General features: G+C 40.0%; 1 protein-coding gene across 2 annotated transcripts in view; it reads left to right on the top strand.

The window, feature by feature from the left end:
* MRPS31 (mitochondrial ribosomal protein S31) overlaps nt 1-23378 on the top strand; it is a 27247-nt gene extending 3869 nt beyond the window's left edge. Inside the window, exons 1-7 of one of the 2 annotated variants that reach the window (XM_014965694.1) lie at nt 7-87; nt 2823-3113; nt 3802-3960; nt 8815-8961; nt 12029-12102; nt 16985-17128; nt 23023-23378. In XM_014965694.1, coding sequence (XP_014821180.1) covers nt 2977-3113; nt 3802-3960; nt 8815-8961; nt 12029-12102; nt 16985-17128; nt 23023-23234 — 873 coding nt within the window. In that variant the 5' untranslated portion in view covers nt 7-87; nt 2823-2976 and the 3' untranslated portion in view covers nt 23235-23378. Of the gene's footprint in view, nt 1-6; nt 88-2822; nt 3114-3801; nt 3961-8814; nt 8962-12028; nt 12103-16984; nt 17129-23022 lie in introns of those variants that run through there. The other variant, XM_014965696.1, reaches the window with a different exon arrangement.
* Nucleotides 23379-25030: the final 1652 nt, after the last annotated feature.

Below are 25030 nucleotides of genomic sequence, written 5' to 3' on the forward strand. Positions count from 1 at the left end.
CTGTCGCCTCGCCGCCCGGTTCCTCGCCGGGCCAGCGAGCGGCCGGGAGGCGGCGGGGGCAGCGCGGCTGGCGGGGAGGCCGCACAGGTACCGTCGTCTCCCGTAAATCCTTCACCGGGGGGAGCGGGCGCCCGACGGCGACGGGGGGAAGGGGGGGCGGTTTGCCGGGTCACCACCCTCAACCGCGGTTCTCTGAGCGGACGGGGTTTGCTGGGCTCCCCGGGGAAAGGCGCCCCCGGTGGGGCGGGGGTTGCCTGGTCGCGGCCTGCGCCCCGGGAGCGGTTCGCCGCCGCTGGCCTTGGCGTTAAGCGCATTTTTAGCGACTTTCTGCCTGCACCGGGCGGGTGGGACGCGGGGCCTTCCCGGTGCCCGCCTGCTGCAGCCCTGCCCGAAGGCTGCCCTGTTCCCCGGTGCCTCGGGGCTGGAGCCCACCGGGGCAGCGAGGAGGCCTGTCCAGCATTGACAGCGGTGGGCTGGTGGACAACCGGCTGAACCTGAGCCCGCAGTGTGCCCAGGTGGCCAGGAAGGCCAGCAGTATCCTGGCCTGTACCAGGAACAGCATGGCCCTCAGGAGTAGGGAAGTGACTGTCCCCCTGTGCTCAGCACTGGTGAGGCCCCCACTGTGTCCAGTTTTGGGTCCTTCACAACAAGAAAGACATTGAGGTGCTGGAGCGGGTCCAGAGAAGGTCAACGAAGCTGGTGATGGGTCTGGAGAGTAAGTCTTATGAGGAGAGGCTGAGGGAGCTGGGGTTGTTCAGCCTGGAAGAAGAGGAGGCTGAGGGGAGACCTTATTGCACTCTATAACTATCAGAAAGGAGGTTGCAGATAGGTGGGGGTCGGTCTCTTCTCCCAAGTCACAGGTGACGGGATTAGAGGAAATGGCCTCAAGTTGCACCAGGGGAGGTTCAGGCTGGATATTAGGAAAAAATTCTACACCAGAAGGGTTATTCAGCACTGGAACAGGCTGCCCAGGGAAGTGGTGGAATTGCCATCCCTAGAGGCATTTATAAGATGGGTCAAAGTGGTGCGCAGGGACAGGATTTAGTGGTGTTTTTTGTCAGTGTTAGGTTGATGGTTGAAGTCAATGATCTGAAAGGTCCCTTCCAACCTAGACAGTTCTATGATCCGATCTGTGACTGCTGTGAACAGCACTCCTGTGTGACCCCAGCAGCATTTTTGTACCAGCAGAGCTGTGCCTCCTGTTGGCAGAGGTGTGTGCCCAAAGTGCTGGTCAAAAACTAGTATTTGGAAGTTCATTTTTACTTTTCATTTAAAAAAAGAGTTTTTTAATAAAAATGAGTTGTGCGTTTTGGTTTTTTTTTCATTTCAAAGCTCGATCTTTTTGAACAAGCTCTGATGCTGTGCTAGCCTAGTGTATAAAGCAGGTTGCTTTCTTTCTAAGGCAGGGTGGGGTTTGTCTGAGCAGAAGACAAACCTGATGGTAGATGAAATACAGTAACACAAACTGCAGTGTACTCCTGACTTTAAATGTTTTAAGGCTTGCAGGCTTGGTGTGGTTTTCTGACGCTGTAAGCGGAGATCTCTGAATGGATAAATAGTTTTCAGGAGCATGCAGCCTGAATTAATGAAAAACATGTGTTTGAAAAAGATCTGTGGAGAACAGCTCAATGTAAAACAGCAGGACTCCTACTGTCTTCTCAATAATGTGGTTCTGAAACTTTCCTTAAATTTTCCTGTTGCTTCTCAACATTGAAACTTAGGGTTTAATGCTGACAATTTAATGCCGGCAATTTATTAAGTGCAGAGTGACTAAAGTAGTAATATGGTGTCTGCTGATACTAGCAGATTTTTCTTTTTTAGCCAGGGAGAGGTGAGTGTGAGGGGGGAAGGTATGTCAAAATTCCTTCAGATTTGTTGGAGTGTTTTAAGATCTGTGGAAGTGTTTTATTTTGAATCAAAAGAAATAGTTAATTGTAAGGTTTTTTTCTTTATTTTGAAAGCGATTTTTAAACCAAAAAATAGTTTTCAATTTTAAGACTTAAACATTTAATTTTAGAGTGTTAAAAGAACAGTTCTTTGAATTTTATGATAACTTTTTTCTAGAGAATGCTGTTGTGTCTGTGTTGCAGCAATATCCTGAGCAGCTATCCTTCGCTTCACATCCTCACTGTGCCAATTTAGGCTTCTTTGCGAAAGCCACTTCTTTACCACTTCTTTGCAGTGACATGGTAAACTGGGTAGAGGAGCTGTTGCAGAGGGAAAAGTGACCAAAATGACTTTTTTTTGTTTTTTACTGGGTTATCTTGCAGCAGGATCCATTTCCTCATATGGATGCACAAATGCTTGGCTGCTGTATTGCAGGGCATAGGGTAGGGGAATGTGATCTGTAGCAGTGCCACAAGTGTGAAACAATGTGAAGCTAAATGTGTGTGTGCAGTCTTTTTTCAAGTGGCTAGGAGTGATCTCCTTGTTGCCTTATTTTAAGAGTTTCAGTGGGTTTCTGTAGTAGTAGTGAACTTAAGTATCAGGTACCAGTAGATTCAAACTCTCAGTCTGCTACCTAATGCAGGAGTACTTTAAAAGTTTGAAGTTCTTAGATTAAACACAGTTTATTTGTGGAGGAAATAAAGTTGTTTATGTGATTTTTGTGATGAACAAACCATAAAAAACCAAGAGTTTTAAATAGTGTCCTAGTCCTTCTCAGAAGTCCAAAGGAGCATGCTTGACATGTACTTAACATACTCAGTTTGTACTCGATTAGGCCTAGATAGTTGTTAACTAATGGCTTTTTTGGTAGGCTTACCAAATTCAGTGTTGGACCCTATTTGTAACTTCTAATTTTTTTGTTGATTTTTTTGTAGCAAAATACAGAAACTCTTCAGCACAAGCAGCGTGCTTTCTACTGAGAAAGATGAATCTACTCCTTCCAAAGACAGCACCACTAAAGCGGCATCAAAGAGTCAGGGCAGCACGGCAGAAACACCGAAGCAGAAGTTGATAGACATTATTGGTGATATGAAAGTAGAAGTGAGCTACAGGAAGAAACTCCAACAGTTAAAAGCACATGAGAACAAAAAGCAAGCCACAAACAAGCTGGCAGGCCCAGACAGTGAAGGTACTATGCTTCAGAAAGCTAAAGAAGACATCCAGCGGTAAAGTATAACAAACTTTTCTTTGCCTCTTTCTCCTTGTTTCAAGTTTGGTTTTTTCACTGTCTAAGACAAAATAAAGCATCAAATGCCATTTCCAAGTATGGAAAAGTAGCCTTGGAAGGAAATGTAGCGTAGATGGAGATTGCAGGAAGTCATGGGAGAACCTGGCCAAAAGATGTTGTTTCTACTCTATGCTACCTTTTTCTTGCACTGAAACTCTTGAAAGGTAGCACTAGCGTCTGCCTGTGGAGAGTTATTTTAATGAGAGGGGGGAGGTAATATTAAAATAAAATACAACAGAACTGAGAAATAGGAAAAAAAAAAAAAAGGATGGCATCATGATTGTCAAGCCTTGTTGGTGGCTCCCCTCCACAATGTGTTAATTCTGCAGGTCTGTGTTGCCTTTGGTCTTCTAAGCTTCACAGCCGAGGAGCTGTGCAGTGGTGTAAGGCTGCGATTTTCCTGGCTTTGAAAACAAGACCTTGTCAGTGTCATTTGGCAGTTGATGACTACTGCAATGGAGGGAAAAACCTGGCCGTCCCCATGACCACCCCCATTTGGGATAATGCTAACTGTAAATTCTGAGTTATTAAGACATGGAACGACAGTACAGAAATGACAATTTAAATATATTAAGGCTTTTAATTTATTTTTTTTTATATTTCCATATCTGTTGCGTCTCTTACAGAGGCAAACCTTTAAATCCGGAGCTGGTGGAGGCTGCTTCTTCGGTTGCGGCTTCCCTGCCACTCAACAAGAAACAGACAGAATCAGAACTACTTGCACAACTGAGACGACATGAAGAAACCACAGATAAACAGAAAAAGGGGGGAACTATTAACATACGGTCTGTATATTGAGTGTTATTCTCAATAATTTTCAAATTTCTGATTTTTGCAGTGTCATCTTGAAGGTGACTGGGTTCTGTGCTGGAAAGATGGCCCTAAAAGACAAATTCGGACAGGTTATCCTCGGAATTAATGAATAATGGGAACATCATTGGTCTGGTTATACCAGACTCCCTAAATTTTGCCATCCTTATTCTAAAATGGTTTTGCAGAAATGGAATTGTTTTCCTGCCCAGGATCATCACTTTCTTGGACAGGCTTGCAAAATAACTTTTTTTTTTTTAAGCTTCTGAAATTCTCACACAATGGATGGATTTGTGGACGTTTCAGACATTCTGTCTGGACTGGTGAATTTTCATGACAGCTCTGCATAGCTGAACTAGAGCAGCTCTATTTATAGCCCCACCCTTCCTTTCAAAACTTTCCAGTCAACCCAAGAAACTCATCTCTTGGCTTAAATCCGTTTCCAGTGTGGCTTTCAAACAGATGAGAAACATTTGTTTGGAAACGGAAACAGTTGTGCACACTGCTCTTTTGGATGATGACTAAAGACAGGTTTTTGGTTCTCTTTTTTTTTTTTTTTTAAGCTAGTATTTAGATACCTACTCAGAAAATTAGGCGTTAAATCCAGGTGAAATGCTGAACTAAACAGAAAATTGGATCTTCGGCAAAATAGGAATGTGAAACTTATTTATATCTGTGTTGTGAACTGCAAGCCTCTTAATTTATTCTGTGAATATAAAAAAACTAGGACCTAAGACTGGCCCATTATTGTATTATTCGTAGGTTGCTCTAGGGATCAGTAATGGATTTGATTTGTGTGTTTGTCAATTAACTGTGAACAGAGTAGCTAAAAAACTAGTGATGTTTGTGGCTGATGTCAGGCTGCCCTGTACGTGAATGAGAACTAAGGAAGAATGTGACAGATGCTTGCAAATGGATTGAGTTAGATGCTTGCAAATGGATCGAGTTAGATGCTTGCAAATAGTTTGGGAAGCACAATGCTCAGTGAGTAACTTTGTTAAACTAAATACATGTTTTTCAGAGGTCGTGAAAAGAAGGGAAAAGGGAGAAACTGTGCAAGTTTCCGTTTTAGCCTGCATTCATGATTCTTTCTACCAAGAGCTCTAATGGTGGTTGTGGAGAGCAGAATGAAATTCTCTCCAAACGTGTAAAGTCTGTGCTATTTGAGGAGGAAGTATGGTTTTAAGTGGTACACGCAAGCATCCCCAAAGGCTGTGTGTGTGCTCTGTTTTCACAATGTCCTCTTGGCTTGAATATAGGAGATCTCAAGAACTTGACAGAAGCTTCTCTCTCTGCTTTTGGAGCCAAAATGAGTAGCTTTCAAGGTTAGACATCTGGTTTTTTTATGCAAGATTGATGTTTTTCTGCATTTTGGTTGGGTTTTTTGTGTGTGCAGTATTACCAAAAACTTAAGAGACACTTAGTATAAGTAGAATAAATAAGGAATATATTACCTAAAGCATATATTCATTAAGCTATTAATTACCTATGAGGTTGTTCCATCTCGGTCACTGAGATTTTTGGAAGAGCAGAGTACACAAACATCTTAATAATAGCATTGGCTGTGGGTGGCCAACTTAAATGTAATTAGAACCTACCTCAATTTCTGATAAGATGTTGGAGGACCGTACTGATACTGACTGAGCTAATACATACAGTGGCAAACCTTGTATGCTCCTGCACCTATTTCTTAAAGTACAAGGAACAAGGGCTATTCCTTAAGATATAAGGAACATGGCAACAAGGGCTTGCTGACCTTACCACCCATTGCACTTTCCCTGAAGGACCTATCCAGCTATGACTGATGTGGAAGAAAGAAGGCATCTAAGGAAGTTGTAGTGTAAGCAAAATGGCTTTTTTCTGTTGAGAGATTAAATTCTTCAGAAATTCGAAAACCAAAGGCCCTGCAACTGTACAGTGCCTCTATCTAGTTGATCGATTGGTTAAGATGTGCTATCACAATGGTTTATAACGTGCTTGTGGATGAGTCATTATGGTTAGAAAAATGCATTTTCTTCAACCAAACCCAGCCTTTTTGGGTTGGCTAGGAATGGCGGGGCTGGCTTGCTCTGCTTTGAGTTGGCAAGTTCTGCTTCCTGAGGCAGCTTTGTGTACCAGCTTGCTTTTACCTGTGAATATATGGTATTTTTTTTTTTTTATTTTATGCTCAAAAGTTCCATTTTCTTCCTTGATAGTTAGGTAACAGTTTGAAACTCTATCAATGGATGAGTTTTCTAGAAAGACCAGCAAATCTTGTTGATTATCATGACTGAAAACATGGTTAAAAGCAACCTTTCACAGTCAGACTCTGAGGTGAATTTAGTACTTTTGGCTTTCTGGTCAGTGTTAAAGCTGTTGATTTTTAAAGTCCAGAAGGCATTAAAATGCTTTTAATATATTAGAAAGCAATTACATGATTATTTAGTGTTGGTTTTTATTTGACAACAAGAGAATACGGGCAATTTAACTTTTTTTTTCCCTAAAGGATTTCCATTCAATATGCTGACACATTTCAAAAGACAGTATATATACCTCCATTATTTATAACTGTTTAAAAATTGGATACCTTCACAAGCGGTAGAGGCATATAATGCTCAGTTGCAAAAAACTGGGATACTGCTATTGAGATTTATGAGGGTATGAAATAAATTATATGTTGTGTGGATCTTTTGGTTCATGCTATTTTTTTTCCCCAGGGTTGTGGCGTGGCCTCCAGAGGTCGCTGTTGTACGCGGTTGCCTCATGGCCTTGTTTTGTAGCCAGCGTGAGGACAGTGTGTTCGCTAGGAGGGGAAAATATTAACAATACAGGAATTTAGTTTTCTCAGTGTGGGATGAAGTTTCACTCAGTGGAAATTACAACAGTGCTACACCAAAATAAAATCTGCAGCATTACAAGCTGAAATTTCAGCTCCTGTTTTCAGTGAGGAAGTAGTAAAGTAGTTCAGACCTTAGGCTAAAGTATATGCAAAGTTCCTTGAGTCTCTGTTTGTAGTGTTATAGTTATGATTGGTGATCAGGAAGGAGACAGAATCTGTGCTAATTGTGCTAATTACAAAAACTCTACCTCTTCCCATCTCTGGAAAGTAGAAGTATCTAAGAGCTTATTTTTTTAACCTCACGTTGTGACATGAGGTAATACCATGTAATATCATATAATACCTAACCACTGTAGGTGCACTGGGGTTGGAGTATTACTTTGTAACCCGATATCTTTCATTACAAAGGACATTAAAAACACCTTTGTAGTTTTAGTTAAAACAGGGACACTTTTAATGATGGAGTGATGAATGTTGCTAACAGAAGTGTTCAGATACCAATGATGGGGTGACATTAGGACTTTCCAGTGGGAACGATACCATTGACTGCATGTTCTGAAAGCTTGGTAACATAGTCTGTCCAGACCTGCTGTGCAAAAGTACAAATAAATCAATGTCAGCTGTAAGAAGAGCTTCTCTGAGGAAGCCTGATCCCCTTGTAGCACAGGAACACTCCCGCCTTGCCAGCTGCAGCCCAGCCAAGCATTTGGGCTGGGCTCTGTGTGACTGACCTTAGGAATTATGTCCCCTTGACTCTCAGAAGTGTGTCAAGCCTCTGGCCCAACACCAGCTCGCTAATGCCGGCAGGCACTTCACAGAGTAATTTCTAGTGTGAGATACGCAACTAATCTGAGATTGGTTTTTTTCTTTAAGATAAAATGAAATTATTTAAAACTTGCTTTTGGATGCCTTTCTTTCAGAGTAGGTACTTGAAGCGCTATGCTATTCTTGTTCCACCATTCACAACCACATCTAAGACTGAAGAGGAATCCTACTGTGCTGTGGCAATTAGCTTTTACAATTTTCCAGTATTTTTTTCTTGTTAATAAGATTTCTTTTGATTTAAACTACTAAAAACACAGTTTGAACTTCATTCAGATTTTCATAAAATGGCTATGCAGTGTTTTTGACTCGGCCTATTTTTGTTTTTTTTTGAGGCTGTCTTAAAACTTGAGCATTGCAATCTTGAATGACTGCATGTTACTGGAAGCAGTTGGGTGGAGAGAGGCTGTGAGGAACAGTTACCAGCTTGGTCTTTACCAACCAACCGACTTACCAATTAAGGGGACTAATGGGCAGAGGCCAGGTGGTGCGTTTTGCCCTTTGCATGCAGAATGAGCTGCAAACTACACCGGAAGAGATCAGAGCATTTGTTCTTCATGTATGGTTTTTTGACTGCAGAATTACGAAGAAAGATGTGGTCTGTCAGTGCTGTAATATGATTACACAATGCAACAGCTTGCAGTGGATCAGGAAAGGTGACCTACTTATTAGGGTGGCATGATTGACCCATGTCAGCTGATGTGTGAAGGCAAGCTTCCTTTTGGTCTGCAGCAGCAGGGATCTGTCCCTGGGCAGTGCTGGTTCCTGTCCAAAAAACCTGGTGATTTTTGCCTCTGTTTCAGTGTATTCCTTATATCCAGACACATTCCTCATTTACTTAAGCAAAACATCCCTAGCACACTCTGTGAATATTGGTATGCAGATAGATGAATTTTTTCTTTTAGTTGGAAGCTAAATTATGTCAAAGAAAGCATTCATTGTAGGTTTAGTAGGCTGAAATAGCACTTTTCATTTAATCTATACAGAATGTAACAACTGAGGTGGTTTAAAAAGTAAGACTTGAATGTTTGATGACTTAAAAATGCATGTATTTTGTGAAGAATGTGTAATTCTATCTTAGAAAGTCTGATGAAAACAATTGAGAGTAGAGTTTCTGGTTGATACATGTGATGAACTTCCCTTGCTTTGTTCATTTGTTGAGTTTTTACATTCATGTTTTTAATTTCAGCAACGTTATTTCAGAAATGTCAGTCAAAAGGCAGTCCCCAGCTGAGAGAGGTGTGAGGATATCCAGTCGCATTTCCTGGGAGTCGGATGAGGATGGTCAAAGGATCAGGCCTGGAAGAGTCTCACCTCAGTCTTTTGAGTCCAGAAGGTATTTTTGTGGTGTTCCCTTCCAATACAAGGAGTGTGCAAAAAATTACTAATGGATAATATTTTAGATTTAGTTGTACATATTCATGTTACCATGATACTTCAGAGCTTAAAGAAGTTACTTAAGGTCTTTTCAAAAAGTGCTGTTAACATTGAAATAAACTTCTGTGAGAACACATCAGTTAGTGTTAAACAGATAATTAAATAATGTGCACTTTTAAATACCAAATTTTAGATAATTAAAAATATTTGGTGCTGAAATGTAACTGTGTTTGTTTTAACTAGTTTAAATTATTTTCACTTACACATAATACAGTTTTATATCACTTAACTTTTTGGGAAATGGAGGCTTTGAAGGCTTACTTTCATCTAATGGAAAACTTTGATAAATATTCTATCTTTAGAAAAATTTTATCCATTCTGCTGGGGTTTTGAAGAGATTTTTAAGGCTCTTCTGTTTTTTACCACGTTGTTGCAACTGATAAGTGATTTTGTAATTTATTTTTCTATTGTCTGTGATGTAGTTGTCTATGAAATGAATTTTATCATTTACATGATAAATGTAAGTGGCTAGTCAGGGTACTCCCTAAATTTATCTTGCTGCTGTTTATGTGGCCAGTCTGTTTCTCAATGAACTAAGGAATGCTCTTAGATTTTTATTATTTTTGTTAATTCCTGTAAGCTATGCTTTTTTGCCTGCGGTCTTTTTATTTTCCCATGGCAGCTCATCATCACATTCCTTCTCAGTATATTCTTTCTCTAGCAGTTCTGTTTTTAATAAGGTTAACTTCTCTAATACTTCATTTAATTTGTAAATGAATCCCCTTTTCTTAGGCTTAGGGTCTGGAAGTTGAGGGAGTCGTTTGTGTTTAGATAGATAATGCTGAAGGCAGACTTTAGATAACTAAGAAAAAAATAAAGGGCATAAATGAGTGGGTGGGGAGGTATACAATATTCTGCCCTTTTTGGTCAAGATATCTATTTCAGTATATCAAAAACAGAGGGTTGTGACTTTCTGTAAGGAACAAATTGTACCATATGCATTGAGCCATGTATATCATGCAAAAACCTCAACAATGTGGCTGTAGCCAGTCGTTAGAATAACTTAGCCAGCTTGCTGAAATGTTGCTGTGTAACTTCCTTGTCCTTGAGCTACCAAACTGTTAAAGGTGTGTTAGGGAAGTATCTCATGGGCCTTTTCAGTGCTACAAGGCCAGCAAGCAGTGTTTTCTTTTCCTGATGCAAAGCTTGTGGAAAGTGCAAGAGGACCTTCTTGCAATGGAGGTTGAAAGGAAGAAGTGGAACAAGGTTCTAGACTAAGCCCTCCTGACTTAGATATTTCTGTCCTGAGTTGCTGGTTTGAGGAGCAAGGGAACCGATTTCATTATCAATGTTGAATAGCTCTATTTTTAGTTTGGGGATAATTATCAGACAGAGTTGGTAGTCACATGAGAGTAATTTTGTTATTAGGCTATGATTCTGGACTGACTATGAGAAATACTTTATTTAAGGTGTTGGATTAGAAGTTTTCCGAAGTTTGAAAGAATAGAAATAATATGATCAAGAAGTATAAACTGAAAACCTGAGCTTTTACGTGACTGTACAGTGTATATATTTTATCTTCACTAAACTTTTCATTTATTAGCATACTGCAAAGGAAAGTGAATTTCACATATGTTTGAGAACTTTTATAAATTTATGATATTTGAGAAGCTGTCTCACCCTGGTTATGTGATGAAACTGTGCTTGGTATGTAACTTCAGGAACAATACCTTAAAATAGTTTTTAAAATCCCTGTATTGAGCAAACTGTCTTCAGTTTCAGTCCTAAGTTTCCTCCTGCCTCCCTGAAAATCTAACAAGTACACTTATCTATTGATAATATGAAAAGAATGGGTTAGGAAGACTATCTAAGTGTAAATTGAGTTAGTAGATTTCAATGAAATGAGTGATATTGCTTTATAGTCATTTGAACTAGTCATTTTCGAATAAATGTTCTTCCAAGTCATGCTTGTATCTTTGGCCAATGTTATTGGGAGTTACACACAGATAGGAAAATACAATCCTAAATCAACATTCTTTTAAGGCTCTGTAATTAAATTGCTCTGTGCTGAAATAGATCCAGGGTAGTTACATCAGTAAAAAGTAATACGACAAGAGCAGGTTTGCAAAAGTAGTTGGGGCCATCAGAAATCTGCAATAAATCCAGAGAGGAGAAATTTTAAGGTCAGGAAGGGCAGGTATTGCCAGGGTGACAGTGAATATGTAATAACATAAAGTAGGAATGGTTAGAATTTCAGTGGAAACCTGAAAGATTGTGTGATTAAAAGAATAATTTTTTTCTCAAGTTCAGCGTAAGTTCTCAAGTTCTACAGTAAAAGCATTGATTTTTCTTTGTTTCCATTTATAAGAAAATTTATTTTGATTACTTGTTGAACTCTTGCATTTTATTTTTTTTTTTAGTATAAGCTTATGGTAAAGATAAATATGATTGAAAATAGATGGTCAGATTTTTAGAGCATCAGGGTGATGCTTTTTAAAATGCATCATACAGATATACTTTGAGTGTTTGCCATATGGCAGAGAAGGTGGCTGTGTAATCTGCCAAATAGGCTATTTATGTCATAAAGCAGGAATTGTTTGATTTAGCTGTTGCGTTTTCTTTTCCTGAATTGTGCAATATTTTTTACAGGGGAAAAAAACCCAAATCACCAGATTCACTTTTTAGTTGCAGCTTGGTAAAATTGCTTGAGTCTGTGGTTTCATGCTGTTTAGCTTTGTTCAGTTTCCTAAATATTTCAGTAAAAAAATGTCTGCAAATATAAGGTTTGATTTATGCTCATTCTTTCACACAGAAATGTTTTGGGAAGCTCTGTTACAGATGAATAATAAAGTCATAAACACTTTCTCTCGTTAAAAGCCTGAGGATTTAGTGAGAGTCACTATCTCCGTTTTTTTCTCCGGAGATCTGTTAGTTCATGAGAATATTCTGTGCTTTTAAATTTGTTATCTGGCAATGTTGTGAAGTGTTGTGAAATACTAAATATCGTTTTTCTTTTTTGTTTATAGAAGTCTCAAAGTGGGAAAGAGGCTTAATATATTCACTAAGGCTTCTACAGAAACAGAAAAAGCACTGAAAACAGGTTAGTGGAAATTCAATAATTAAAAACTCAGTGAAGCCAAGTGCCGAATTTTTAGAATATCAAGAGATTCACTGTTGTGAAAGAGACTTATGACCTGTTAACTTCCTGCTTTCAGACCTATAAAAAAATAATACTTTAACTTTACTTTAATGTTACTTTAATAATACTTTAATGATTTTTAGTAAGCAAAGCTTCCATGCAGTGTAGTAGGTTAATTTTTTCTGTATTAATCAGGACATACTGTTACTGAACTTGAAGGTAAAACTGTTTTTTTGTCACTAAAGCCAGTCTTCTCTGCGTGCGCTCAAGTTGCAGACTTGCTGCCTTCATTTTTATGGCAAAGAAACACAAGGTTGTGATGCCAGGGAAGCAACTGTGCTCTACAGGTGGCTAAGCATAAGCGGGGTGGAAAAAAAAAACAACCTAAGACCTTCAATTCCTTTGTGGCCTTCTCTTTTTTTTTTTTTAAATGTTGCATGTGTAGGTTGAGAGATCCTTTAAGTGGCTGACAAACAATGCCTTGCTTTACCTACTATAAAGCTCTTCATATATGTTTAGGATCATAGAATAGTTTGGGTTGAAAGGGATCTTTAAAGGTCGTCTAGTCCAACCCTGCAATGAGTAGGGACATCTTCAACTAGATCAGGTTGCTCAGAGCCCCGTCCAACGTGACCTTGAGTGTTTCCATGAATGTTACCACCTCTCTGGGCAACCTGTGCCAGTGTTCCACCACCCTCATTTTAAAAAATTTCAGCCTTACTAGTGAGAATCTACCCTGTCTTAGTTTAAAACTGTCACCCCTTGTCCTGTTGCAACAGCGCCGACAAAGAAGTTTGTCCTCACCTTTTTTACAAGCCCCCTTAAGTACTGAAAGGCTGCAATAAGGTCTCCCCAGAGCCTCCTCTTCTCCAGGCTGAACAACCCCAACTCTCTCAGCCTGTCCTCATAGGAAAGGTGCTCCAGCCCTTTGATCATTTTTGTGGCCCTCCTGTGGACCTGCTCCAACAGGTACGTGACTTCCCCGTGCTGAGGGCTCGAGAGCTGCATGCAGCACTCAAGGTGGAGTCTCACCAGAGCACAGTAGAGAGGCAGAATCACCTCCCTCGACCTGCTGGCCACACTTCTTTTGATGCAGCCCAGGAGATGGTTGGCTTTTGGGGCTGCGAGCGCATGTTATTGGCTCATGTCCAGCTTTTCATCCAGCAGTACCCTCAGCTCCTCTGCAGGGCTGCCCTCAATCCCTTCATCCCCCAGTCTGTATTGATACTGGGGCTTGCCCCAACCCAGGTGCAGGACCTTGCACTTGGTCTTGTTGAACCTCATGAGGTTCACACAGGCCTACTTCTTGAGCTTGTCCAGATCCCTCTGGATGGCATCCCATCCCTCAGGTGCCTCAATCACACCACTCAGCTTGGTGTTATCCGCAGATTTTCTGAGGGTGCACTCAATCCCAGTATGTCATTGATGAAGATACTGAACAGTACTTGTCCCAGTACAGGCCCCTGAGGGACGCCACTTCTCACTGATCTTCATCCAGACATTGAGCCATTAACCACTACTCTCTGGATACGACCATCCAGCCAATTCCTTATCCACCAATTATATATACTAAAACTCATACATGAGTTTTATAAAACCAAAAAACAGGGGCAAACCAGGTATGACCCAGCTTCATAGTTACTGAACGGCATAGCTCTGCAGGAACAGTCTTAATGCCACATGAGGGGGACAGCTTTCATGTGTGAAGGCTTAGCTTTACTGCAGACTCAGCTCCTCTGCAGGGCTGCCCTCAATCCCTTCATCCCCCAGTCTGTATTGATACTGGGGCTTGCCCCAACCCAGGTGCAGGACCTTGCACTTGGTCTTGTTGAACCTCATGAGGTTCACACAGGCCTACTTCTTGAGCTTGTCCAGATCCCTCTGGATGGCATCCCATCCCTCAGGTGCCTCAATCACACCACTCAGCTTGGTGTTATCCGCAGATTTTCTGAGGGTGCACTCAATCCCAGTATGTCATTGATGAAGATACTGAACAGTACTTGTCCCAGTACAGGCCCCTGAGGGACGCCACTTCTCACTGATCTTCATCCAGACATTGAGCCATTAACCACTACTCTCTGGATACGACCATCCAGCCAATTCCTTATCCACCAATTATATATACTAAAACTCATACATGAGTTTTATAAAACCAAAAAACAGGGGCAAACCAGGTATGACCCAGCTTCATAGTTACTGAACGGCATAGCTCTGCAGGAACAGTCTTAATGCCACATGAGGGGGACAGCTTTCATGTGTGAAGGCTTAGCTTTACTGCAGACTGGGTTTTGGCTAAGAGTGTGTGATTATGGGCGAGTCATGTAAAGAACTCCCTCATTTTTCTCTCTGAACAATGAAACTCTGCATTGCTGGTGTTGATCTTTAATATGCTCATTTCCCTAAGCTGTTCTGAGGCCCTTTGGAAAAACAGTTTTATTCCAGTGTAGTGACTTAGAACTATGTATGAAGCCAGCAGCTGGAGAAGAAATGGTATTTCTTTCGGATATCTTAGAAAATTATGGAAAAATTATATGTATTTGTTCCTGCTTTAAGAGTAGGACTATTAGATTTTGCCAGATTCTAGCTGAGTAATTTTCTGCTTTTTTTTTTTTTTTTTACACTTGAAACAGCAGGGAGAAATTAATTTGTTTACTTAATTTCTTTAGTAAAATGTCAGATAGTGGTCTCTGCATATTTTCAAGCAGCTGTGAGCTTTCTGAATGCAGCCACCTCTGTGGTGGACTATAAATGTTGCTTATTAGAATGGAATTCAATTTGCTGGTTTTTAAGATGAATAATTTCCTTAAAATTGGTCCGTTTTACATAAAAAAATGTAATGCAATGCAGCATTTGTTTTTAGCTGTCTTGACCGTAATGAGCAATGCAGCATTTGTTTTTAGCTGTCTTGACAAATGTGATGTTCAAGGAACTGGCATTTGAGTTAAGTCCAATTTACTCAGGTAAAATGGTGAGAATTTAACCTTTCCCTTTTGCACGAGCACAATGCAGGTACAATGGCACACCCTGGATTGAAAAGTTGAGATACACTTGTTTTTTAACACAAAACTGGAGTGTGCACAAATTGTGTAAGAGACCAGGTGGACTTCATTGGATTTATAATTAGATATTAAGAAGTAAGCTTCTTTCAGCTTTTTATGTGGTGTTTCCTTGTTTGATTCCAGGTAGCCTTGAGGAAATCTACCATATATTCTGAGCCAGGAAACTTTTTACTTGACTCACTGACTAAGCCTGATGACAAAAAAAAAATTGTTGCATTAATCTCAGGAAATACCAGTGTAATAATTGATACCTTGATTCATTTGGTTTCACTTTCTTGGCTCATATTAGTGGAGATAACGAGTTCAAATACTGTTTATACATGATGGAAAAGCAAGTTCTGTGTTATATTATGAATGTTAACTGGAAAGTAAATTTGCACCCTCAAAAAATTATTCATAACTATTAACATAAAGTATCAGTAACTGTTAACATAAAATATCAGTATTATTTTCTGTTTCATGGAGGTGAAAATATAATGTCTATCACCTTTACTGCAAGCTTGAAAAAATGAATTTCTGCTCTCTTCTATTAGAAGATTTATTAGTAGCGCATTATTAGAAGGTATTCTAAGATGTGGACAATAATTTCATTCTGTATGATTTCTCATCTTGTCTTTTATCTGTATTTCATTCCTGCCTGCAGCCCTCAAATCAAAGTAGGCAGCTAGGGAATATAGTTCTGGAAATTTCCCTGCTAAGTAGGAAATAATTTGAAAAAATATACTCCTGATTTAACACAAAAAATGAAACCACTTCAGTATGTAAAAAAATAGTTTGCCCTTTCATCTTGTTTTCTTCCTGAAGGAGGGGGGAGATTTTTTTTTTATTTTTTTTTAATCTGATTGTGCCATAAGCCACTGAGCCAAAGATGAAATTGTATCTTAGTTTTAAATACTTAGGACTTATGAGTAGTGAAAGAATAGCTGATTGGCCATGATCCACTTCAAATGGAGTATAACATTTGAATTCACATCGAGGTCTGTGTTCCAAGGAGCTTAGGGTGAATTGATAACAGGGGGAGGCAAGAAAACAAAGGGGGGAGCGACCGAGGCCGGAGTGAGGCCAGCTGATGAGAAGGCAGCCCGAGGTTCCTCCCTGTCCTCTGGTAACAGCTTGTTCCCTTCAGCAATGCGGTTCAGACTGGGCTCATGACCAGTTCTCCTGGGTGGAGGGGCAGGAACTCCTCAAGATTAACTCTGTGCAATACAAGCACACTTTGATTAAAGAAAAAAAATTAATTATATGCATCAGAAAAGATGCACCCCTGAAGGGACAGTTTGACTTTGGGAGAAGAATAGGAAACCAGGATTTCTCAAGCCCAAGAGACAAACTGGGATGCTTGGGATTGTTGGGAAAGGAATTGTTATCGTTTTTAGATGGAGTTGTCTCCCTGAAGGAGAGTGTAATTGTGAAGTACCTGAAAACTCCTGTAGTAAGCAAGATTCCTTTGGCAGAGTGCACCAGTCAAGTTCAGAGTTTGTCATATGTACAATTTGTGAAAGACAAAAAAGAAAAATTAAATTCCGGCTCTGTGTGAAAGGCTTAAAAATAAATTGTCCCCTAGGAGTTCAAGAATACGTTTTCAGCAGACATTTGAGAATTTAATGGACTTTCATTTCAACAAAGGGTTCTCATTTGAGAAAGGTGATGCTGGCATCTAAGGTAGAAAAAATTGCACAGCTGAAAGTATTAGTCTCTGTAAAGGTTAATGTTAAAGGACTTTGTTTTAGCTAGTGAGAAGTCTTTGGTATGCTGACAGATACTTACAAAATCTCTTTTTTTAGTGTCTTCTCCAACAATTTGGGATCTGGAATTCGCGAAGGAGATTGCAGCAGTAACTGCGCAGCCTCCCCGAAACGGTTTTGAGGAGATGATCCAGTGGACAAAAGAAGGAATACTGTGGGAGTTCCCAATTGACAATGAAGCTGGTATGTGTGCTGTTAGCTTTTATTATCTGTCTATATTTATCTTTTTTCGAGAATTAGAGCATGTTATGACCTTTGTCTGTTTTAACATAGTGTTTCAGATGAGAGTCATGCATTTGATAGTAAACAAATACAACTTTCCAACTGTCCCAAATCAGAGATATGTCAGATGAACTCATTCTGGCACTCTTAGGTGAAGTCCTGCAGGTGGTTTGGCTGATCTGAAGACTGGCTGCTGCCAAAAAGGGGAGAACTCCCTCCCTCCTTCCTTCCCTCCTTGCCTCCCTCAGCCCTGATGTTTTCAACACCATTCAAGCGTGTTACATAATACTTTTGACTCTGCAGCTTCTTTAAAGAAGCTTCTAGCAGAGTATAGGGAACCTTCAAACTGCTGTGTGTGGTTTATAATGCTGATTCTGGTCTTTGGTGTGGCTCTTGGCCCAAGTCACTAGCTGGATCCTAATCAGCTGTCTGCCAGTTCCATGGCTGTGCTGCCTGAGTGTTAAACTCCCTTCATTCTATCTATTTCATGAGAATAAACAGTCACAATGCTCATTCATTCTGGCCATCTATCTTACCTAGACATCTTTGTGCATGTTATTTACTTTTATTACCATTTAAAAAAAAAAAAAAAAAAAGCTCTCTGTGTGAAGTGAAGCCAGCAAAGAGTAAGCAAATGTTAAGGAAGAGAGGAAGAACTACACAAAGCAAGTGTACACTTTAGGAATGGAGGACTTTGTAACTTCAAGGAGAGCTTGGCTGTGGGTTTTCTTTTTAAAAATACTTTAAAGACTTCAAACAAAACTACTTTACAATGATTCAGGCACTGAAAGCAAAACAGGTTAGTATCTGAAGCTGGGAGTCTTTGAAAATCTGTCCTATACCGAGTTGCAAATTGCATAATGTGGTTCATTGTTTCTTAATTTTTATTCTCATCCTATTTTGGCAGTTTCTTCACAGAATTTAATCACTGCTCCCAGAATTGATCTGTTCCATCGTGTAGAAATCCGAGGGTATTCTAGTCATGTTTTTGCAAGCGTGAAACCACTGTGGCCAGTGTTTTTTCTGTTGTTGTAATGTGGCTGGAACCCTGCTGTCTGGGGCCGTAAGTGGACCAGGCGTCTTTGGCGGCCAATGGTTTTTCTGTTGCAGCAACGCGAGCGGAACTGTGCTGTCTGGGGTGGGGTGGCAAACGGACAAAGAGTCTTCACATATCCTTAAACAAAAATCTTTATTGATTTGTCCACAAAGACTAGTCATGTGGGAAAATTCCAGTGGAGTGTTCCAAAATCTGTCACCTCTCAGGTTGAAATATCAAGTCAGTAAATTCCATTCTATCAAACTGCCAGCCACAGGCTGTTAATCAGATTACGTATGTCAAAGCACAGTTAAAATCTTGAGAACCTTGCTCTAATTATCTCAACATACTATAATTTCAGCGGCTCTGCAAAGAAGGATGCTCCTCCTGCTCTTAATTTTGCAGTTTTTACGAAACTGTCATCTCCCTCAATAAGAGGACATTACCTCAGCTTGTTCTCTATCAAGAAATGTGTGTTTTTTCTTTTATGCCACAAGCGTGTGGCTTTAAAAACATAAATGTAATTTAGTTGAACATAAGAAGTTCCATCTAAACACAAGGAGGAACTTCTTTACTTTGAGGGTGGCAGAGCACTGGAACAGGCTGCCCAGAGAGGTGGTGGAGTCTCCATCTCTGGAGACATTCAAAACCCACCTGGACATGTTCCTGTGCAACCTGCTCTGGGTAGACCTGCCTTGGCAGGGGGGATGGACTAGAAGATCTCCAGAGGTCCCTTCCAACCCCATATCATTCTGTGATTCTGTGAAATTTTCTGTTGAGGAAGCATGTTTACTCAATTTTTAGCATTATGAAAACCTTTACAGTTTTAAATTAAATATAAAAAAGAATGAGGACCACTTATAACTGTTTTTTTGCGTGCCAGAGCATCTCTGGTGGTCTTGTTAGAGTGCTTTACCAAGGCATTCTCCTGCGCTTTGCAGCATCAGGGCACGGTTATGATTTTTAAAACTTCTCTGGCCTTGGTGCAAACATCCGAAGATGTGGCTAGATGTAGTGGCTTGTGGCATTGTCCAGTAGCAGTCTTGCCCCCCTCACCCTGCTGCCTTGTTGTCTCCTTCTGCCTGCATGTCCTTTCCCTGATCTGATGCAGTTTAAGTCACTGTTAGGCAGAAAACTGCCTTTTTCCCTCTCGGTCTCTCCACCTCTGATTAATTTTTACCAGATTAGCAGACCATTAGTATGGCTTGCATAATACCATTCTCACTCCTCCTTTCTGCTTTTTTCTTCCACTTCAAGTAGCTTTAGCTCTGCTCCATGACTTCCCATGGCAAGAAGTTGGGAAAAATGTTGATTTCTGCCCCTTTTAAAAATTGTTTCTATGCATTTATACCTTGATGACTCAAATTCTGAGAAGTGCAGTCATTAAAAAGGACAGTGCTGATTATTGGTGCTACTTTGGTTTAACACCTTATTCTGAGGAGCAATATACTTCTCTTGGGCCAGAGATTGTTAAGGCAGAAGTGATAGGCTTAATGTAAGCCTCGGAAAATTAATGCCTCACTTGCCCCGATGGCTTCTGTAGGCAAAAGTTCTCCAAGTTCTTTTTCCGGCTGCTTTTCTGGGATGCTGTTGCCAGCAGAGAATCATAGAATCGTCTAGGTTGGAAGAGAGACCCTTGGGATCATCAAGTCCAACCATCTACCCTACTCTACAAAGTCATCCCGTACACAATGTCCCTCAGCACTGCATCTAAACGTCCCTTAAACACAGCCAGGGATGGTGACTCCACCACCTCCCTGGGCAGCCTGTTCCAATGCCCTATCACTCTTTCCGTGACAAATTCTTTCCTAATGTTCATTCTAAACCTACCCTGTTGGAGCTTGAAGCCATTCCCTCTCGTTCTGTCACTAATTACCTGTGAGAAGAGACCAGCACCAACCTCTCTACAGTGTCCTTTCACGTAGTTGTAGAGAGTGATAAGGTCTCCCCTCAGCCTCCTCTTCCTCATACTAAACAGTCCCAACTCCCTCAGCCGCTCCTCGTACAATTTGTTTTCCAGCATTGGATCAGTTTGCCAAAGAGAGGTGGTAAACGTTACACAATCATTTTATGGGGGTTTGCTTTACTAACTCTGTGTCTATTCTCAGGACTTACAGTAAGAACGTGATTTATCTCATTCTAAAATCCTAGAATCGTAGAATGGTTTGTGTTGGAAAAAGGGACCTTTAAAGATCATGTAGTCCACCCCACTACCATGGGCAGGGACATCTTTCACTAGATAAGGATACTTAGTCATTTTTATAGCCTGTCAGCAACACTCCCTGTAAGAATGGACATCTGCATTTGAGATGCTGTCTCTAAGGCAAGGTTGCTCGTGTCTTGGAAGGTTTAATGTGTTACCTAGAGAAATTCCCCAGCCTTTCCGTTTTGTTGTACGTAGGGAACTGGAAATAGGATATTGAAAGTGGGTGATTTCTTGCTTTGAGATTGATAAAGCAAATCCTCTGCTTTAAACTCCCACCACACGTGTTCTTTCAAATTAGGTTTCTGAGGACAGTGGAAGAGAGGCTGGGAGACAGGCTTGTCTCTCCATGCAGCAGGAGTTATGATTTGCTGGAGGTGGGGGGAGTAACACAAGCATATCTCATCTAATCAGTTCCCACCAGAGCTCTCGGCCTCTGGGGCTTTGGGCAATTGTGGTCTGTCTTTGTGATGCACACTTTACTTTTTAGAGGGCTGCAATATGTGGTCTAACTGAAATGTTTGGACTTAACACTTCATCCCCAAACCATATATCACGTCTTTGACAAGTGGGAGATCAAAATACATGATGGAATATTTCATTTTGACCTGCGTTTTTGTGAGACTATAAATGGCTTCATTTCCTTTGGGTTAGAGATGAAAGTTAGTGAAATTATTAATTAGACTCAATCTGTCCTGATATCCTGTGTCTATGCCCAAAAGAAGAGCATCCAGAAGGCCAAATATTACTGTCAGCATTATTCAGATTCTTTCAGTAGTGGGTTTGTTGGTTTAGTTCTCCTGGATTTCAGTGACAAGCAAAAGTATGGAAAACTGGAAAGAATGTTAGCTTGTGAGAGCAACCAACAGCATCCAGGTACAGCGAGATTCCACCTTCCCTTTGCTGGGGGGGGAGTCAGTGTGGGTAGCGTGGTAAAAGCATCATCTTTCTGCTTCTGTAATTTGACACAGGTTTCCAAACACAGCAGAAATATACCTTCTAAAGCTGACATAATTTTTCTTCCCCTCCCCCCCTACTTTTAACATAAAGGGAGATTCTGAAAAATCTTTTTTCAAGGCCAAGGGAGATAAATGTGGCATGTAGCTGGTATTGATACACCCACGTATAGCTGGGAAACATAGAGATATTTCCCAGCTCCTTGAGATACTGCAGTACCTAGAGTTTAAAACAGGAAAGAAATAATGTGAACTTAATGAATACAAGCTGTGAGACTTCTCCATCCCAGAGATGTGCATCATTTCTTCTGAAACTGTAACACAGAAGGAAGCCTAGGGCTGACATGGTTTAATTACCTTAATTTTAATACTACTGATTTAATGTTGTCAAGTAATATATCATATCCTGGCTAGAACAGAAAAACATGTACACTTACGCTTGTGGTGTAGACTTCCCATTTTTGTTGTCTGGAAATGTTCGTATGCTGTATTTTTTCTCTAGTAACAGATTTTTACTGAAAGATGCAAATCTCATGTACAAATTTATAGCAAATGGTGATCAAATAAAACTTTTCATGTATCCCTAACTGAAGAAAAATCTTTCAACTGCAAATCCCAGTTTGCCTTGGTTTTTTGTCTCAGAATTAGGAACTATGAAAGCTGCCTTTTTTCTGTATGTAGGAATTTGTGGTCTGGGTCTTTGTCTAGTGTATGCTGGCATCAGAGTATGAACAACAGCAAAGACAATCCACAGGACAGAGAACAAAAATCTACCGTAGGATCTGAGTTGTGTGTGATCAGAGATCTACAGTGGTCCCTTGTCCCGTGGTCCTGTGGATGCTTTTGAATGCATCGTCTTTTGCGCTGGTTGCAACTTAAAAGTAGCAGCTGGTGAGATACACAACACTTTTACATCAGCGTATACTTACAAATTCAGAAACTGTTAGAAAAACAATTTTTTGTGCCCACTTGATAGCAATAGGATGTTAAAACTGTGTCTTGAAATGAGTGTGAAAGTCTGTGTTAGGTCTTCAGTATTAGATACTTTATGAGGTCTCCTCATTTTGTGAAAGTGTGTGTTAGGTCTTCTGTATTAGATACTTTATGAGGTCTCCTCATTTGTTCAAGAGGAGCTTGTGTTCTCTAATCCTCTGCAGAATTTAGGCAATCAGTGTTTTCTTAAATAATTTATTAAGAAAGTGTCCCTGATCTAAAAGGTGGTACCCATGGTGAATCAAAGTTTTCACGTATTGAAGAAACAGCTTTTTAGCAAGAAGATTGATTTATTTTTTTAGTTATTGCCTCAACTCCTGGCCCAGCTTCAGCTTTCAGCAAGATTACAAGCCAGAATGTTGATTTAAATACTAGATATTCATGCAATTAAGAGCATAAAATGGAAGTAATGTGGTAGACAAAATGGTAGTAATGTAGTATGATACATGCTGACATTTTTTGTGTGGAAGGAGAAATGAATGTCTTAAATTTCTGCAGTTCCTTCTACTTTTGTGTGGTTGGCTTAATTGTGAAAAAGAATTAAAAGTCACAGAATCATTGATTTTACTAATTTAAGATTGTTTGCAAGCTATATCCTTTTTTACTTTTGTAAATTTGGTGTTATATTATGATAATAACTTTGTCTTTTTTCTGTCCTTTCTGTTAGGGATGGAGGATGATGCTGAATTTCATGAACATATCTTTCTGGAGAAACACCTCAAAGACTTTCCCAAGCAAGGACCTATTCGCCACTTCATGGAACTAGTCATCTGTGGGCTTTCAAAAAACCCATATCTCAGCATTAAGCAGAAGATTGAACACATTGAGTGGTTTCAGAAGTATTTTGAGGAAAAGAAGGAACTTCTTCAAGAGATTTGAAACTTGGGAAAGTGCTTAACTTTGAAATGAAGAATCATCACATCAAAATAGATGATTTCTTATCATGGAAATACTGTCAGCCCATAGTAATCATGTGACCTGGAAGTTGTATTTTTAATAATAAACTGAAAGATCATACTTTCATGTGTGTATGTCCATGTATTTTTTGACAACAAAAGAAGGAACTGGAAAGTATGGCTTTTGTAGAATGTGCATTTAAAACTTAGTTTATCAAAATGAAATTTAATTAATTTACTTTGAATAGTTTAAATTTGAAACTAATCTTTTGACCATATGAACTATTGGGTCTGATTCCACTTCCTACACCCTTCACACGTGGTGTGTATTTTGACAGGTTTGATCATCTTTCCCATTCTGGAAAACCTGCAATGCTTTCATTTTTAAAAAAACTCCTGATACAGCTCTAATTTTGAAAAGCTGTCACTGAGATAGTAACAGTTCATTTTTCTAATTCATTAAATACACTGGTATTTGGATGGTATTAATCATTTCTATCCTCCTTGCACTAATTATCTTTATTGGTTCGTTTAAAATTTTTGGTAATGACTGAGTCATTTGAATTGAATTCTTGTTAGTTCTGCTCAGTGAAAGGCTCTTGTATTCCTTAGATGTGTGCACAGCGTAATATTGGAGGGTTTACATTAAAGAATACAAGAAGTCTCTCCTACCATCCATACACACGTTCTGGAGCTTTTGACCAACTTCCCATCAGTATTTGTTGTTTAAAAATATGTTTGGTTCTCAAGTAATCCACAAAGTTCTGTTTCATTAGAGCAAGTGGTTTTAGGATGACTACAGTGTTTGGAGCTGGGGCCTTATCTCCTGCATCTGCAGGGCTAGAGAGAGGACTGGACATTGCTGGCAGGGAGAGCTGTCACCTGCAGATCACCATCATGTGTTGCAACTGCTGTTTTCTCTCTAGCCCTCTGAAGTTGGTGAAGTGACTTCATATTTTCTAAAGGATCCTTTATTCTAATTAAATGTGTATGGTTCTACTTATCTATTAAGCATTTTCAATATATTTTACTGCAGTTATCTTTTGTTAAATTTTCATCCAGAATTACTTGGTTGTTCAAAATCCTGCATTACATCTCACTGCTTAACTTTCCAGAGCATTTCCTGCCTCGCGTGTTGTGTTCTTGTTTTCTTGCGTTCATCCCAACCACTGGAGCAGCTGTTGGCCTTATAAACACACCCCTGCCTCTTTCTCACATTTCATAGGATCATAGAATTGTCTATGTTGGAAGGGAACTTTAAGATCATCTACTCCAACCATCAACCTAATTGATAAAAAACCATCACTAAACCATGTCTCTAAGCTCTATGTCAACCTGTCTTTTAAATACCTCCAGGGATGATGCCTCAGCCACTTCCCTGGGCAGCCCATTCCAATGCTTGATAACCCTTTCAGTGTAAAAATTTTTACTAATATGCAATCTAAACCTCCCCAGGTGCAACTTGAGGCCATTTCCTCTTGTCCTATCACCTGTGACTTGGGAGAAGAGACTGACCCCCACCTCTCTACACCCTCTTTTCACGCAGTTGTAGAAAGCAGGTCTCCCCTCAGCCTCCTCTTCTCCAGGCTGAGAAAAGTAACTCAAGCAGGAAGGAAGAAGTTCTGGAATGAAGGTAAAACACTGGTTTCTTATTGATTTTTAACTCAGAATTGCAAGAAAACAAATGAAAAATAGAGAGTTGGCCACTTTCTGTGAGTTGGAATATTGTTGCTGTGTCCTGCTCACCTGTAGGATGGGAGTTTGTCTGGCAAAGGGCAA

The sequence above is a fragment of the Calidris pugnax genome, unplaced genomic scaffold (assembly GCF_001431845.1).
Source record: "Calidris pugnax isolate Ruff unplaced genomic scaffold, ASM143184v1 scaffold20, whole genome shotgun sequence".
Classification (NCBI taxonomy): Eukaryota; Metazoa; Chordata; class Aves; order Charadriiformes; family Scolopacidae; genus Calidris; species Calidris pugnax.